This window comes from Oncorhynchus gorbuscha, linkage group LG07 (assembly GCF_021184085.1).
Source record: "Oncorhynchus gorbuscha isolate QuinsamMale2020 ecotype Even-year linkage group LG07, OgorEven_v1.0, whole genome shotgun sequence".
Taxonomy (NCBI): Eukaryota; Metazoa; Chordata; class Actinopteri; order Salmoniformes; family Salmonidae; genus Oncorhynchus; species Oncorhynchus gorbuscha.
The window spans coordinates 58,615,914-58,630,904 of NC_060179.1; the positions used below are offsets into that span (position 1 = coordinate 58,615,914).

Genomic DNA, 14,991 nt, shown 5'->3' on the forward strand with positions numbered 1-14,991 from the left:
TGCTGGTGTTAGTTGCAGCCCGAGGCAAGGTAATGATTCATCAGTGATTCACCTGATAGAGGGGTAATTAAGAGAAGGGAAAGGATATACCTCGTCAGTTGCACAACTGATTTAATTCCACCCGAAATGTGTCTTCTAAATTTAACCCAACCCCTCTGAATCAGAGGTGCGTGGGGCTGCCTTCAGTCGACGTCGTCAGCTCCTGGAGAACAGTTGTGGGTTAACTGCCTTGCTCAAGGACAGAAAGGAATATTTTAAGCAGCAACCTTTTGGTTACTGGTCCAACGTTCTGAACCGCTAGCCTATTAAGTAGGTGTGTGCACACACCATGAGGCAATGCTATAAAGTGCTGAGCTGTTCACTCACCAAAACATTCATCTTCACCTGCCTCAACACCTACATTTACTGATCTAAGTGTTGCATATTTCTCCCTCATGGTTAGGGTTAAGATTTGGGAAGGATATGCTGATCCTAGATCTGTGCATGATGGCAATGTCTACCGAGAATGCCAACTTATTTCTGAGGAAAACCTTGGACCAGTGTAAGGATTGAGAGACCCTATCTAGAGGGATGGAATGTTGATTGACAGAGAGCTGACCACTGAGATGTTTTGTCTGTCTCTTCCTACATGTTGATGTTATTCTCCCACTGGAGGATTCTGCTCTTCAACAGTCTGGAACATTCTTGAACATTTACCAACAACTGCAGAACACTGCTTGTCTGGCAGCTGGCATTGAACTCTTCTCAGACTTTGGCAGGAGGGGTATTTTACAACCTAGAAACCAATATCTCAGACACACACCTTATCGGTTCTCATACCCCGCCAATTTCAGTACATCATACACTTACAGTGAGGGAAATAAGTATTTGATGCCTTGCTGATTTTGTATGTTTGCCCACTGACAAAGAAATGATCAGTCTATCATTTTAATGGGAGGTTTATTTGAACAGTGAGAGACAGAACAAAAAAAATCCATAAGAACACACGTTAAAAATGTTATAAATTGATTTGCATTTTAATGAGGGAAATAAGTATTTGACCCCTCTGCAAAACATGACTAGGTACTTGGTGGCAAAACCCTTGTTGGCAATCAGAGGTCAGACGTTTCTTGTAGTTGGACACCAGGTTTGCACACATCTCAGGAGGGATTTTGTCCCACTCCTCTTTGCAGATCTTCTCCAAGTCATTAAGGTTTCGAGGCTGACGTTTGGCAACTCAAACCTTCAGCTCCCTCCACAGATTTTCTATGGGATTAAGGTCTGAAGACTGGCTAGGCCACTCCAGGACCTTAATGTGCTTCTTCTTGATCCACTCCTTTGTTGTTTTGGGTCATTTGTCATGCTGGTATACCCATCCACGACCCATTTTCAATGCCCTGGATGAGGGAAGGAGGTTCTCACCAAAGATTTGACGGTACACATGGCCCCGTCCATCGTCCCTTTGATGCGGTGAAGTTGTCCTGTCCCCCTAGCAGAAAAACGCCCCCAAAGCATGTTTCCACCTCCATGTTTGACGGTGGGGATGGTATTCTTGGGGTCATAGGCAGCATTCCTCCTGCTCCAAACACGGTGAGTTGAGGCCAAAGAGCTCAATTTTGGTCTCATCTGACCACAACACTCACCCAGTTGTCCTCTGAATCATTCAGATGTTCATTGGCAAACTTCAGACAGGCATGTATATGTGCTTGCTTGAGCAGGGAGACCTTGCGGGCTCTGCAGGAATTCAGTCCTTCACGGCGTAGTGTGTTACCAATTGTTTTCTTGGTGACTATGGTCCCAGCTGCCTTGAGATTATTGACAAGATCCTCTCATGTAGTTCTGGGCTGATTCCTCACTGTTCTCATGATCATTGCAACTCCACAAGGTGAGATCTTGCATGGAGCCCCAGGCCGAGGGATATTGACAGTTCTTTTGTGTTTCTTCCATTTGCGAATAATCGCACCAACTGTTGTCACCTTCTCACCAAGCTGCTTGGCGATGGTCTTGTAGCCCATTCCAGCCTTGTGTAGGTCTACAATCTTGTTCCTGACATCCTTGGAGAGCTCTTTGGTCTTGGCCATGGTGGAGAGTTTGGAATCTGATTGATTGATTGCTTCTGTGGACAGGTGTCTTTTATACAGGTAACAAGCTGAGATTAGGAGCACTCCCTTTAAGAGTATGCTCCTAATCTCAGCTCGTTACCTGTATAAAAGACACCTGGGAGCCAGAAATCTTTCTGATTGAGAGGGGGTCAAATAATGATTTCCCTCATTAAAATGCAAATCAATTCATAACATTTTTGACGTGCGTTCTTCTGGATTGTTTTTCAAACAGCCCTTCGTGGCCAAAGAAATTACAAGAGCGATAGGTATGTTTATAGCCATGGATATGTGCCCACTCACAGCCGTTGAGAGGAATAGGGGGTTTCAGCACCTCGTGAAAGTGCCCGAGCCACGTTACCAACTTCACCCATTTCAGCAAACAGGTACTACGCACTCTATAGAAGCAAACTAAAGATGAAGTTGTCAATTGGCTAATGCAGCCTGCGTTGCGATGGATGGACCTCCAGGGCTACAGAGAGCTGCTTGACAGTGACAGCCCATCATTTGACACCGGAGTGGGAAATGAGAAGTACGTGCTACAGACACACGCTCCTGTTACCAGTCACACAAGTGTGCATAATGTATCTCTTTGTAAGAAAACATTATGACATAAGCCTATACAAGGTCTAAGCCATGTTTACATATTGATTTCACACATATATTGCACATAGTGCTGTTGCATAATAGTGTGTTTTCAATTAAGAAAATGCAAAGTGTTATTCCTGATGGTGCTCTCATCAGGCATTATATGACTCATGATCATGTGTGGAATCAGCAATACAAACACTTTGGATTTTCTTAAATAAACTCAAATTAACTACAGTAACAGTTTACATTTAATTTTCCCCCGCTGTGCCGAAACCGAACCAAAACCGCAATATCGACCGAACCGTGGGTTTGGTGAGCCGTTACACCCTTACTGTCCTCCCTCCAGTAGTCTGCTACTTGTTGACAGAGAGCTTACCGTGTCACTGCTGACTATGGTGGTACTGCAGGCCACTGTGACAAATGTGAAAGTGATGGTTGTTTAGACCAGGTGACTAGACCAGTTTAGACAGAGGAATTTCACAGGTATGGAAGATGTGCAAGAGTGGTGGTGACATAGTACATTCAGGTTCACATTCATTCAAGTTCAGGTGAGTCGAAATATGGTTAAGTAGAGATACAGTACATAACTAAAGGATAAGTAGGGGTGTGAGTGGAAGACAAACCCAGGTGTGTGTGTGTACCTGTAGGTGACTGGAGCAGCGTCCTGGTGGTTCAGGGGGAATCCGGATCTTGTCGGGTGACATGTTCCTCACTTTCTCTGAGAACAGAGCTGGGGCGGAGATAGAGAGAGAAACAACCAATCAGAGGAGCAGACGACAGACAGATATAGATGCTGTATAGAAGCCGGTGACATTCTAGCAGCTACTTCTTTATCTTTAGAAGTGAACCAAGAAATTATGTCTGTAAAGTCAGTGAGTGTTGAATCAACATGTTTGGTGCATTCCTAAGCTGACAGTTGTTCTTTGTGTGTGTGTGTGTGTGTGTGTGGTGTGTGGTGTGTGTGTGTGTGTATTTGTTTGTTTGTTCGTAGCATCTGGTCCTGGTACGAGACCTAGGCACCACACCCAGTCAGGGAGTGTCTGTTGGGGCCTGTGAAGAGAAACAAGGCTCCCCTTTTTTCAACTCTTCCCTCCTTTCTCTCCCTTCTCTCTCAACTCTTCCGTTCTTTCTCTGACTCCAGGCCAGGCATTCTTCAGTGTCACTAGAGCCTCCTCAGCGGGAGAGTATTTTACAGTCACTCAGCACCGTCAATCTAATAAGGCTTTAAATCAAAGGTGTTGAACTCATTTTGCCCCGGGGGCCGCATTCATTAGTCAACGAGCTCCGGAGGGCCACGCTGAAAATTGGTTATATATCCTCGCTGTCAAAATTTGCTAAACATTGTCCTCTATCTATAGTTTTTGGAACTGTCGATGCTCCTTGACTGTCTAGTGATTATTAGCGACCTGGACAGTCAAACTATGAATGTCGGTCTACTGACTGTGCACCGTGATCCAGAAACCAACCTGATTTCATAGTTTCCAGTTGGATTTGGCGTAACGTCTAATTTAGACCCATTCATTCCATGTGGTTACATGGCTCAAGAAATTGTAGGAATATAGGTCCATTATCATTTCTACACAGTTTCAATTTGGTTTAAGTCATTTAAAAAAGTATATTGAGTTCACTTCCCCCTGGATCTGGCCCGCATGTGACACCCCTGCTTTAAAACAGTTGAGAAAAATAAATAAAAATAAATTGCACGTACACTTCACATGTGAGAACAGTTAAGTAGGATCCTTTAGCCTGTATTGTAGGTCACATACAGTATGTTGTGTAGTGAAGCAGCTCCTCCACGCACCAAACACACTCCACTTCAGTCCTTACAGGTAGTGTTCTCTCTCCCTCTCTACTCGTCTCCCTGGTCTTTTACTTGTTTTGTTTGATGCCCAGGTTAAACCAAAAGAAAAACCCCACCCCTCACACGACCCTGCTTGACCCTACCCTTGCCGCTCCTCCCCCACTCCATTCTGCCTTGTGTCTGTCTGTAGGTGAGAGGGGTATGACACTCCTACAGGGAGGAGTGGCTAACTGAGCAAGTACACACACTTGCACAGACAGGGGTCCACGCACACTCACTAGAATAAACAGAAAGAAACCATAACAGAGTAAATGATGTACTCGTTGACAAGCACACACTAAACACAAATATTGCACTTGGCTGCATGAACACTTATGAACAATAGAAAATACCATGGCCTGGGGTGGGGAAAAACCTGACCAGGCACGTCAGACGAGTCAAATCAAAATCAAATTTTATTTGTCACATACACATGGTTAGCAGATGTTAATGCGAGTGTAGCGAAATGCTTGTAGTGTAGCGAAATGCTTGGACCCTAGCATGAGCATGTGTTGCTTTCCATGAACACAGGCTGCCATGTGTGTGTGTGTGTGCGGCAACAGGCACATAGCAGACATACTGTACAGTGATAGTGGTCCGAATTAGGGTTGAATATCAGGAACTCGTTACCAAGATTGATCACCCAAAACCACTCCCGGAAGACATAACTGCGAGAAACCGGTAAATTGAAATACATTATTTATATGAACAGCATGGCCTGAAATGGAACTTAAATTATATGTGATGTCTAAATCTGGCTTCTCTGCGGCCTTCTCTTTGCATGATGAATCATCAACGCCCATCATCTTCATCATGGTAACTTTTTGTTCTTGTGAAAGGAAGGACTACAATTGCTGCAGCATAGTCTATGCCACAGTAATATAAAGACAGAATGCGTGTCTAATTTACACATCTCCATCTGGTTTTGGGAGGTCGCCTTATTAAAAAAAAATCAATCAAATGTATTTATAACGCCCTTTTTTTTTTACATCAGCAGATGTCACAAAGTGCTAGTGGTAAAGATGTCATTTTTTCCAATTGCAGCTGCAGAGTTTTAAAATATCCCATCACTCAAATATCGCTGGTTAAAAATCAGTGAACACACGAGCACTCTCTCGCAGCCTCGCTCTCACTTCCATTCAAATTGTATCTAAAATAGATAATCCTGTTAAAGACTGATATATATATATATATATATATAGCAAGTCTAGCCTACCTCTTTCAGGTAATAAATTCAATGCACTATTAGCCTTATATTTAGCTAATGAATGACAGTTTACGCATAATAAGCTTCTAACTTATTGCTCGTCTCTTGAGCAATACGCACGCACCTGGCTTCTCTCCTTTAAAAACGCCCTTAGCTCTTGGAGTCCCATGCAGGAAAATCTAGACGAGGACAGCTTGCTGGACATCGTTGTTGTTTCTTTTTTTTGCATTTCTTATACCAATAGACTATTATAAAAGGGACACTAGCTCTTGATTGTTGAATGTTAAATACAACAGCCAATATAACTCACGGGTAGTTTGAAAGAAGAGCTAACGTGTGATGGCACTAGGCTATTATATCTAGATCTATGAGTCTATGTTTTTATGTCGTGCAATAGCCTATATATCATATATGTATTGGATAACGGCACAATAATTTGGGCTTTTTCGGGCTTGGGCTCATTAAAGGTCTAGTGTAGGGCTCATAATGTATTTAATGTAGGGCTCATCAGGCTCGATTAGAGCTTTGATCGAAAATTCATCTATAATGCTTTTGAATGACACTTTCAGTTTTGACAGGAAAAAACAGGTTACCCAGGTGGAAAAGTGATTCATTATTCTAGGGATGGAACGTTTGTAAAATACCAGGAAAATATTCAACCCTAGTCTGAAATCACAGCTCCCTCTAAACCACAAGAGGCCCCGCCCTGCATGATCACCTCTGACTAGGCCTGCCTTAAGTTACTTCTGAATAACAGTACCTTGAACAGGGGTTCGATATAGCAAGATAAGAGTATTTTCTTTGGAAAATTAAAGCAACCGTGCGTTAATATGAACACTTTTTTTGGAAGATGTTCAAAGCTTTTAAAGCAATAAATCAAATCGTATTTGTCACATACACATGGTTAGCAGATGTTAATGAGAGTGTAGCGAAATGCTTGTGCTTCTCGTTCCGACAATGCAGTAATAACCAACGAGTAATCTAACCTAACAATTCCACAACAACTACCTTATACACACAAGTGTAAAGGAATTAAGAATATGTACATAAAAATATATGAATGAGTGATGGTACAGAATGGCATTGGCATAGGCAAGAAACAGTAGATGGTATCGGTTATATGAGATGAGTAATGTAAACATATAAAAGTGGCATTGTTTAAAGTGGTAGTGATACATGTATTACATCAAGATGGCAAGATGCAGTAGATGGTATAGAGTACAGTATATACATATGAGATGAGTAATGTAGGGTATGTAAACATTATATGAAGTGGCATTGTTTAAAGTGGCTAGTGATACATTTTTCATCAATGTTTACATTATTAAAGTGGCTGGAGTTGACTCAGTATGTTGGCAGCAGCCACTCAATGTTAGTGGTGGCTGTTTAACAGTCTGATGGCCTTGAGATAGAAGCTGTTTTTCAGTCTCTCGGTCCCTGCTTTGATGCACCTGTACCGACCTCGCCTTCTGGATGATAGCGGGGTGAACAGATAGCGGGGTGAACAGGCAGTGACTCGGGTGGTTGTTGTCCTTGATGATCTTTACGGCCTTCCTGTGACATCGGGTGGTGTAGGTGTCCTGGAGGGCAGGTAGTTTTCCCCGGTGATGTGTTGTGCAGACCTCACTACCCTTTGGAGAGCCTTATGGTTGTGGGCAGAGCAGTTGCCGTACCAGGCGGTGATACAGCCTGACAGGATGCTCTCGATTGTGCATCTGTAAAGGTTTGTGAGCGCTTTTGGTGACAAGCCAAATTTCTTCACCCTACTGAGGTTGAAGAGGCGCTGCTGCACCTTCTTCACCACGCTGTCTGTGTGAGTGGACCATTTCAGTTTGTCCATGATGTGTACGCCGAGGAACTTAACTTACTACCCTCTCCACTACTGTCCCGTCGATGTGGATAGAGGGGTGCTCCCTCTGCTGTTTCCTGAAGTCCACGATCATCTCCTTTGTTTTGTTTTGTTAAGTGTGAGGTTATTTTCCTGACATAACACTCAGAGGGCCCTACAGGAGAGGGCTCAGAACGCACCCTTGTGGGGCCCCAGTGTTGAGGATCAGCGGGGTGGAGATGTTGTTACCTACCCTCACCACTTGGGGGCAGCCCGTCAGGAAGTCCAGTACCCAGTTGCACAGAGCGGGGTCAAGATCCAGGGTTACCTTAGCTTTCTTGGGAACAGGAACAATGGTGGTCCTCTTGAAGCATGTGGGAACAGCAGACTGGGATAAGGATTGATTGAATATGTCCGTAAACACACCCTCCAGCTGGTCTGCGCATGCTCTAATATGGCAACTGCATGGGCTAGTCCAGAGTGTAGTCTATATTCAGCAGATATACACAGAGAAGCTGCAAAAATTGACATTGAAAGGCAGGCAGGCAGACAGTGAGACAAACCGGCATTGAGAAAGGCAGTGAGACATGTGGAGGTCACTGCCAGACGACCAGAGCGGAAGCAACAGAGCTCAAGGCTCATTCAACAGCCAGCCAGACAGACAATTCAACTCCCACCATTAAACAGACAAAGCCCATCTTCATGCTGCTTGCTGGCCTGGCACTGCGTGAGACCTTTAGACCAGAACTCTGTGACATTTCCTCCTAACAGAAGCCGACCCAGTGGAACAGAATGGGCCCAGGGATGGAATGTACAGTGACAGTCTCAGGCCATGATGATGAGTCACAGTTAAGACACTGGACAGTGGCTGTGTTTTTCAAAAAGCTTTTGTCAATTTCCCCGTCTGTTTTGTTGGGAGTAATGTGGAGAAGGGGTGGGGTTTTACAGAGCATGTATGACATTCTATTTTGGCATCAGCAGGCTCTAGTATACACAGTAGAGGAAGTGAAGGTATGATGGGTACATACTACTGTTTTATGGCCTAACACTGTAGGGCAGTGTGTATCAGCCAGGGCCACACCCTGTTCTCTCCTGCCGTCCTGCTGCTTTTGTTACACTCATATCCTGCCTGGCTCTGAGCACGCACACACACACACACACACACGCACACCTTCCGTCAGCTAATGCTGCACCAACGCCCACCACTTGTGTACCTGCAAGTGAGTATAAGTTGACCACATGACTCATAGGCCCAACGGGTGTGACCGTTTCCTGTGGCACATTTATAACCTGAATTACTCTGTCAGAAGACAAACAAAGACATATTGTACTGCTTAGGGTTGGGCGATATTACAACAGCATCGTCTATCGCCGATGATTGATAGCCATCGTCGATTGTGAACTCGACTGGCGTTTTCGCAGTGCACAGCAGGGACAAGTGACACATTCCTATTTGCTTATAAAAAGATGAGGCCTGTAATTTTCACCATAGGTACCATAGGTACACTTCAATTATGACAGACAAAATGAGAAAAACAAATCCAGAAAATCACATTTGTAGGATTTTTAATTAACTTGAAATTATGGTGGAAAATAAGTACCGTGTTGGCAATGAGGTCAAACGTTTTCTGTAGGGTTAGGGTTAGGGTCTTCACAAGGTTTTCACACACTGTTGCTGGTATTTTGGCCCATTCCTCCATGCAGATCTCCTCTAGAGCAGTGATGTTTTGGGGCTGTTGCTGGGCAACACAGACTTTCAACTACCTCCAAAGATTTTCTATGGGGTTGAGATCGCCTTCGTTGCCCGGGCGGTGTGTTTGGGATCATAGTCATGCTGAAAGACCCAGCCACGTTTCATCTTCAATGTCCTTGCTGATGGAAGGAGGTTTCCACTCAAAATCTCACGATACATGGCCCCATTCATTCATTCCTTTACACGGATCAGTAGTCCTGGTCACTTTGTAGAAAAACAGCCCCAAAGCACGAGGTTTCCACCCCCATGCTTCACAGTAGGTATGGTGTTCTTTGGATGCAACTCAGCATTCTTTGTCCTCCAAACACAACGAGTTGAGTTTTTACCAAAAAGTTATATTTTTATGACATTCTCCCAATCTTCTTCTGGATCATCCAAATGCTCTCTAGCAAACTTCAGACGGGCCTGGACATGTACTGGCTTAAGCAGGGGGACACGTCTGGCACCGCAGGATTTGAGTCCCTGGCGGTGTAGTGTGTTACTGATGGTAGGCTTTGTTACTTTGGTTGCAGCTCTCTGCAGGTCATTCACGAGGTCCCCCCGTGTGGTTCTGGGATTTTTGCTCACCGTTCTTGTGATAATTTTGACCCCACGGGGTGAGATCTTGCGTGGAGCCCCAGATCGAGGGAGATTATCAGTGGTCTTGTATGTCTTCCATTTCCTAATAATTGCTCCCACAGTTGATTTCTTCAAACCAAGCTGCTTACCTATTGCAGATTCAGTCTTCCCAGCCTGGTGCAGGTCTACAATTTTGTTTCTGGTGTCCTTTGACAGCTCTTTGGTCTTGGCCAGAGTAGAGTTTGGAGAGTGACTGTTTGAGGTTGTGGACAGGTGTCTTTTATACTGATAACAAGTTCAAACAGGTGCCATTAATACAGGTATCGAGTGGAGGACGGAGGAGCCTCAAAGAAGAAGTTACAGGTCTGTGAGAGCCAGAAATCTTGCTTGTTTGTAAGTGACCAAATACTTATTTTCCACCATAATTTGCAAATAAATTCATTAGAAAATCCTACAATGTGATTTTCTGGATTTCCCCCCCTCATTTTGTCTGTCATAGTTGAAGTGTACATATAATGAAAATTACAGGCCTTTCATCTTTTTAAGTGGGAGAACTTGCACAATTGGTGGCTGACTAAATACTTTTTTGCCCCACTGTATACAGAATGCACAAGAAGAATGTAGGCCAGACAGAGTGGAGAATTAAACCAAAGCAGAACAAAAATGTCCAGTCAGAAAATATTGTTTCTCTCGCTGTCAGTTGCATGGGCATTAGGCTGTAGCCTAAACCTTTTCATTTGTTTTTAGTTTTTATAAAACAGACAATTCTTAGCTATCCTTTGTCTAGCGGTTTAAAAAAAAAAACATTGGCAATATTCCCTTCTCTCTCTCTCTCTCTCTCTCTCTCCATTCGATAGGCTATGAATATGACTTCGGGCTATAGGCTATCGTTACGCTTTAAAACATTTTATACATGGCTTTTCCAACAATGAATGTAACAGAGTTCCATTTCAAAAAGTTGTTTGAATTGCCCCAAAAAATTAAGGTAGCCAGAGGGCTAATAATGAGAGAGAACAAGCAAACAATATCAATAGCCTATAGAAAAATCTAAGTTTAATCAGGTTTAAGCTTATTAAGAAATAAATTATCCATACGGGGTCGGGAAATCAAATTAAAATAAATCACCACATGAGGTTGAAAATAGGGGTGTGAATGTTAAAATGAAATCGAATCCCTAACTGAAGCAGTGTTTTTTTCTCCACAAAATAATGCATTTATCAAGATCATTAAGGGACATATCCATGGTAAAGCAAATGAAAATGCAGGGTGAGTTTATTGTCATAGTGACAACTGGTACTCGGGCCGAGCCAAATTCAGCTTATCTGGCCCAGTTAACAGTTTCGTTTCAGGAGTAGGCCCATTTGGAGGTTATTTGGCAGGTGATGAAATGCCAATATCAAAACAACAAAAAAACTAAGAATTGTGATTTCTCACCTCCAAGTCATGGAATTTGCTAGGTCATTAAAAGCAAACATTTGAGACAGTCTCTGCAGTCCTATAGCTATCAGAGGGGGGTCCCTAATTTAGAGAATCTATAAATGCTTTTACTACAGGCTATGGCAGTAGTGCACATTCACTTCCATAGCAGTTGTTCTAGGCTACCAGCATGCAAAATAAACGTGCACATCCTCTTACAAAAAAATCACTGCTGTTAAAATGCAGTAAAATTGCATTACAATGAAATAATTGTTGCTTAATTAATGATATCTCTTAAGTTGCTGTGTGTTGGCTTCTAATGACTATATTTTGTTTCTGTCCATTGCACTGTTTGTGTTGCACATTTTCTTTTGTTCCAGTGAATGCAATTTTGATGTTCTATTATGACTAACTAAATTTATTTTCAGAATTATTTAAAATATCAGACTACAATCCACCAGGATTTACAAAGCCCCCTTTTTTTAATCCCTATAATTTTTGGCTCGTCACCAAAAACACTCAAACTTCTACAGATGCACAATCGAGAGCATCCTGTCGGGCTGTATCACCGCCTGGTACGGCAACTGCTCTGCCCACAACCATAAGGCTCTCCAGAGGGTAGTGAGGTCTGCACAACGCATCACCGGGGGCAAACTACCTGCCCTCCAGGACACCTACACCACCCGATGTTACAGGAAGGCCATAAAGATCATCGAGGACAACAACCACTCGAGCCACTGCCTGTTCAGCTCGCTATCATCCAGAAGGCGAGGTCAGTACAGGTGCATCAAAGCAGGGACCGAGACTGAAAAACAGCTTCTATCTCAAGGCCATCAGACTGTTAAACTGCCACCACTAACATTGAGTGGCTGCTGCCAACAGACTGCCTCAATTCCAGCCACTTTAATAATGGAAGTTGATGGAAATTGATGTAAAAATATAATCACTAGCCACTTTAAACAATGCTACTTAATATAATGTTCACATACCCTACATTACTCATATCATATGTATATGTATATACTGTACTCTATATCATCTACTGCATCTTTATGTAATACATGTATCACTAGCCACTTTAAACTATGTCACTTTGTTTACAAACCCTACATTACTCATCTCATATGTATATCCTGTACTCTATACCATCTACTCCATCTTGCCTATGTCGTTCTGTACCATCACTCATTCATATATTTTTACGTACATATTCTTTATCCCTTTACACTTGTGTGTATAAGGTAGTAGTTTTGGAATTGTTAGATTACTCGTTGGTTGTTACTGCATTGTCGGAACTAGAAGCACAAGCATTTCGCTACACTCGCATTAACAACTGCTAACCATGTGTATGTGACCAATAAATTTGATTTGATTTTAACTACCAAAGAAGATCAACAAATGTACACGTATCTACAAGCGGCTCTGCTCTTCGATCATGGGTGATGGAAGAAAAGCCCCTCGTGCCCTTAAAATAGAACAAGGCTTCTCAGATGCGCTCCTAAGCCTACAACACAAACACCAACTCAGTTGGGCTTTTTTTGCACTGAAAAGGGGCTTTTATGTTGATTCAATCCCAATTTCAAAAGTTGATAGAAAATTGTTTAAAGCCAGGAAAAACAGTGTACATTTTAGTGAAGTTAAATCGCATGCGTCTCTGGGCAGGCAATTGTGTTTCGGTTGGCCGCAAACCCCAGGTTGAGTACCCCTGGTATGTCAATGCTTTATGGGTACATAATCACGAATGGACATAGGTGGAATTCCCCCAACCCTAGTACTGCTAGCTATCTATAGCAGTTAATCATTATTTAGACCCCTCAAATGCAACTCGAGACCTCGAAGCCAGTTCCACTGCACTTTTTCATTGTTCCTGTCTAACTGGGGATTTAGACTTGGGACACCAGGTGTGTGCAATTAATTATCAGGTAGAACATAAAACCAGCAGGCTCTGGACCTCACAGAGTAAGAGTTGAGAACCCCTGATTTAGACCATAGCATTATAAATGTAACAGTCTGAGCATATAATGGCTGATGGCCGCAGTCTAAATATTTCACCCCAAGTTTGTATTGTGCCTGTGTCTTAAACACGTTTGTCTGTTTGTGTACTCACCGACCAACTCATTGGGGTCCTTCCTCTCTGCCTCTGGGATTTCCTGAAAAGAGAGAACACAGAGAGAGTAGGGAGGGGTTGAACGTCAGTCAAAGAACCATGCACGGTCCTGGACGTGAGGGTCAACATTGCCCGGCAGCATAACATCACTGTTGATAGAGATCAATTACCCCAATTATACCACTCGTTAACAGTTAACTATTAGAATAGGGTAATAGCAGCGGAATGGTCTGCAATAAGATATTAGTTTGTCAGCCATGGTGATGTGACAGGTCGGCTAAGACTGAATGAGGTTTCCTGATTATTTCAACTGTGCTTTATCTTTTTGGAAAAAATGTATATCAAAAACAGTCGTTTGGCATAAGATTCCCTTCAGGGTATCATGGCAAACATGTGGCTACAGGAGTTTCAGGACATTCTTGTGAAAGCAGGGGCTTGGCAGGAGGTGGGGTGATGTGAGCTGCTTAGAAAATACGGCCTGTCCTCGCCAGAACTGTGGGCATAACACAGGTTCAGCAGAAAGAAACAGTGCTCCTATTCAGTGGCAATGGAACACACACACACACACATGCACACTGCCACCAAGTCACCTAGCAACTGCATGGACACATCCAAGAATTGTCTTGAAGAGGGCAGAGGGCCAAACTAAGTGGAACAATGGGAGGAGCGAGGAAGGGGAGGAAGGATATAGTGCAGACATGGCTTACCAGAGGGTCTTTTGAACCCCTGAATGAATTTCCATCTCACTGTAATGAATGACAGATTGACTGCATCACGACTCGTCACTGTGAGAGTTATTGCTGCGTTTGAACTGCCTGTTCACACAGCTCAGACACCCATACTTATACCACAAGACGTGCCATTAGAGTTCTCTTCAGTCCCAAAGTCCAGAACAGAGGCTCGGAAAACCACAATACTATACTGAAAAAATATATAAAAACGCAACATGTAAAGTGTGTTGGTCCCATGTTTCATGAGTTGAGATAAAGAAATCCCCAAAGAAATTTACATACGCACAAAAAGCATATTTCTCTTAATTTATTTAAGTTGACAGATTTCCTTATATGAATTGTAACTCAGTCAAATCTTTGAAATTGTTGCAGGTTGCGTTTATATTTTTTGTTGAGAACACAGAGCCATGAACACATTGAACTCTTCCACATCAGGTAATTCAAGCTAGCACAGTCAAATCTGAGTAAAGAGAAGAAAAAGAAATGGCACACTGTGGACTGTGAAGATGCATCATTTTTGTATATCTTCACAGTCCACCCCACCCTCAGAACATCCTGCAGTTGAAGAAGTGGATGTGAAGGTCCTGGGCTGGCGTGGCTACACGTGGTCTGCGGTTGAGGCCAATTGGACGTACTGCCAAATTCTCCAAAATAAATGTTGGAGGTGGCTTCTGGTAGAGAAATTAACATTAAAATATCTGGAAAAACCTCTGGTGGACATTCCTGCAGTCAGCATGCCAATTGCATGCTCCCTCAAAACTTGATATCTGTGGCGTTGTGTTGTGTGACAAAAGGGCACGTTTTAGAGTAGCTCTTTATTGTCCCCAGCACAAGGTCCACCTGTGTAATGATCATGCTGTTTAATCAGCTTCTTGATATGCC

At 43.1% G+C, this 14,991-nt stretch overlaps 1 protein-coding gene across 4 annotated transcripts in view; it reads right to left on the reverse strand.

The window, feature by feature from the left end:
* LOC124040108 (SAP30-binding protein-like) overlaps positions 1–14,991 on the reverse strand; it is a 50,611-nt gene that overhangs the window by 11,532 nt on the left and 24,088 nt on the right. For all 4 annotated transcript variants that reach the window (XM_046356951.1, XM_046356950.1, XM_046356949.1 and 1 more), the window contains exons 4-5: positions 13,379–13,421; positions 3,311–3,399 (exon numbers count right to left, since the gene is read on the reverse strand). In XM_046356951.1, coding sequence (XP_046212907.1) covers positions 3,311–3,399; positions 13,379–13,421 — 132 coding nt within the window. The remainder of the gene's footprint in view (positions 1–3,310; positions 3,400–13,378; positions 13,422–14,991) is intronic.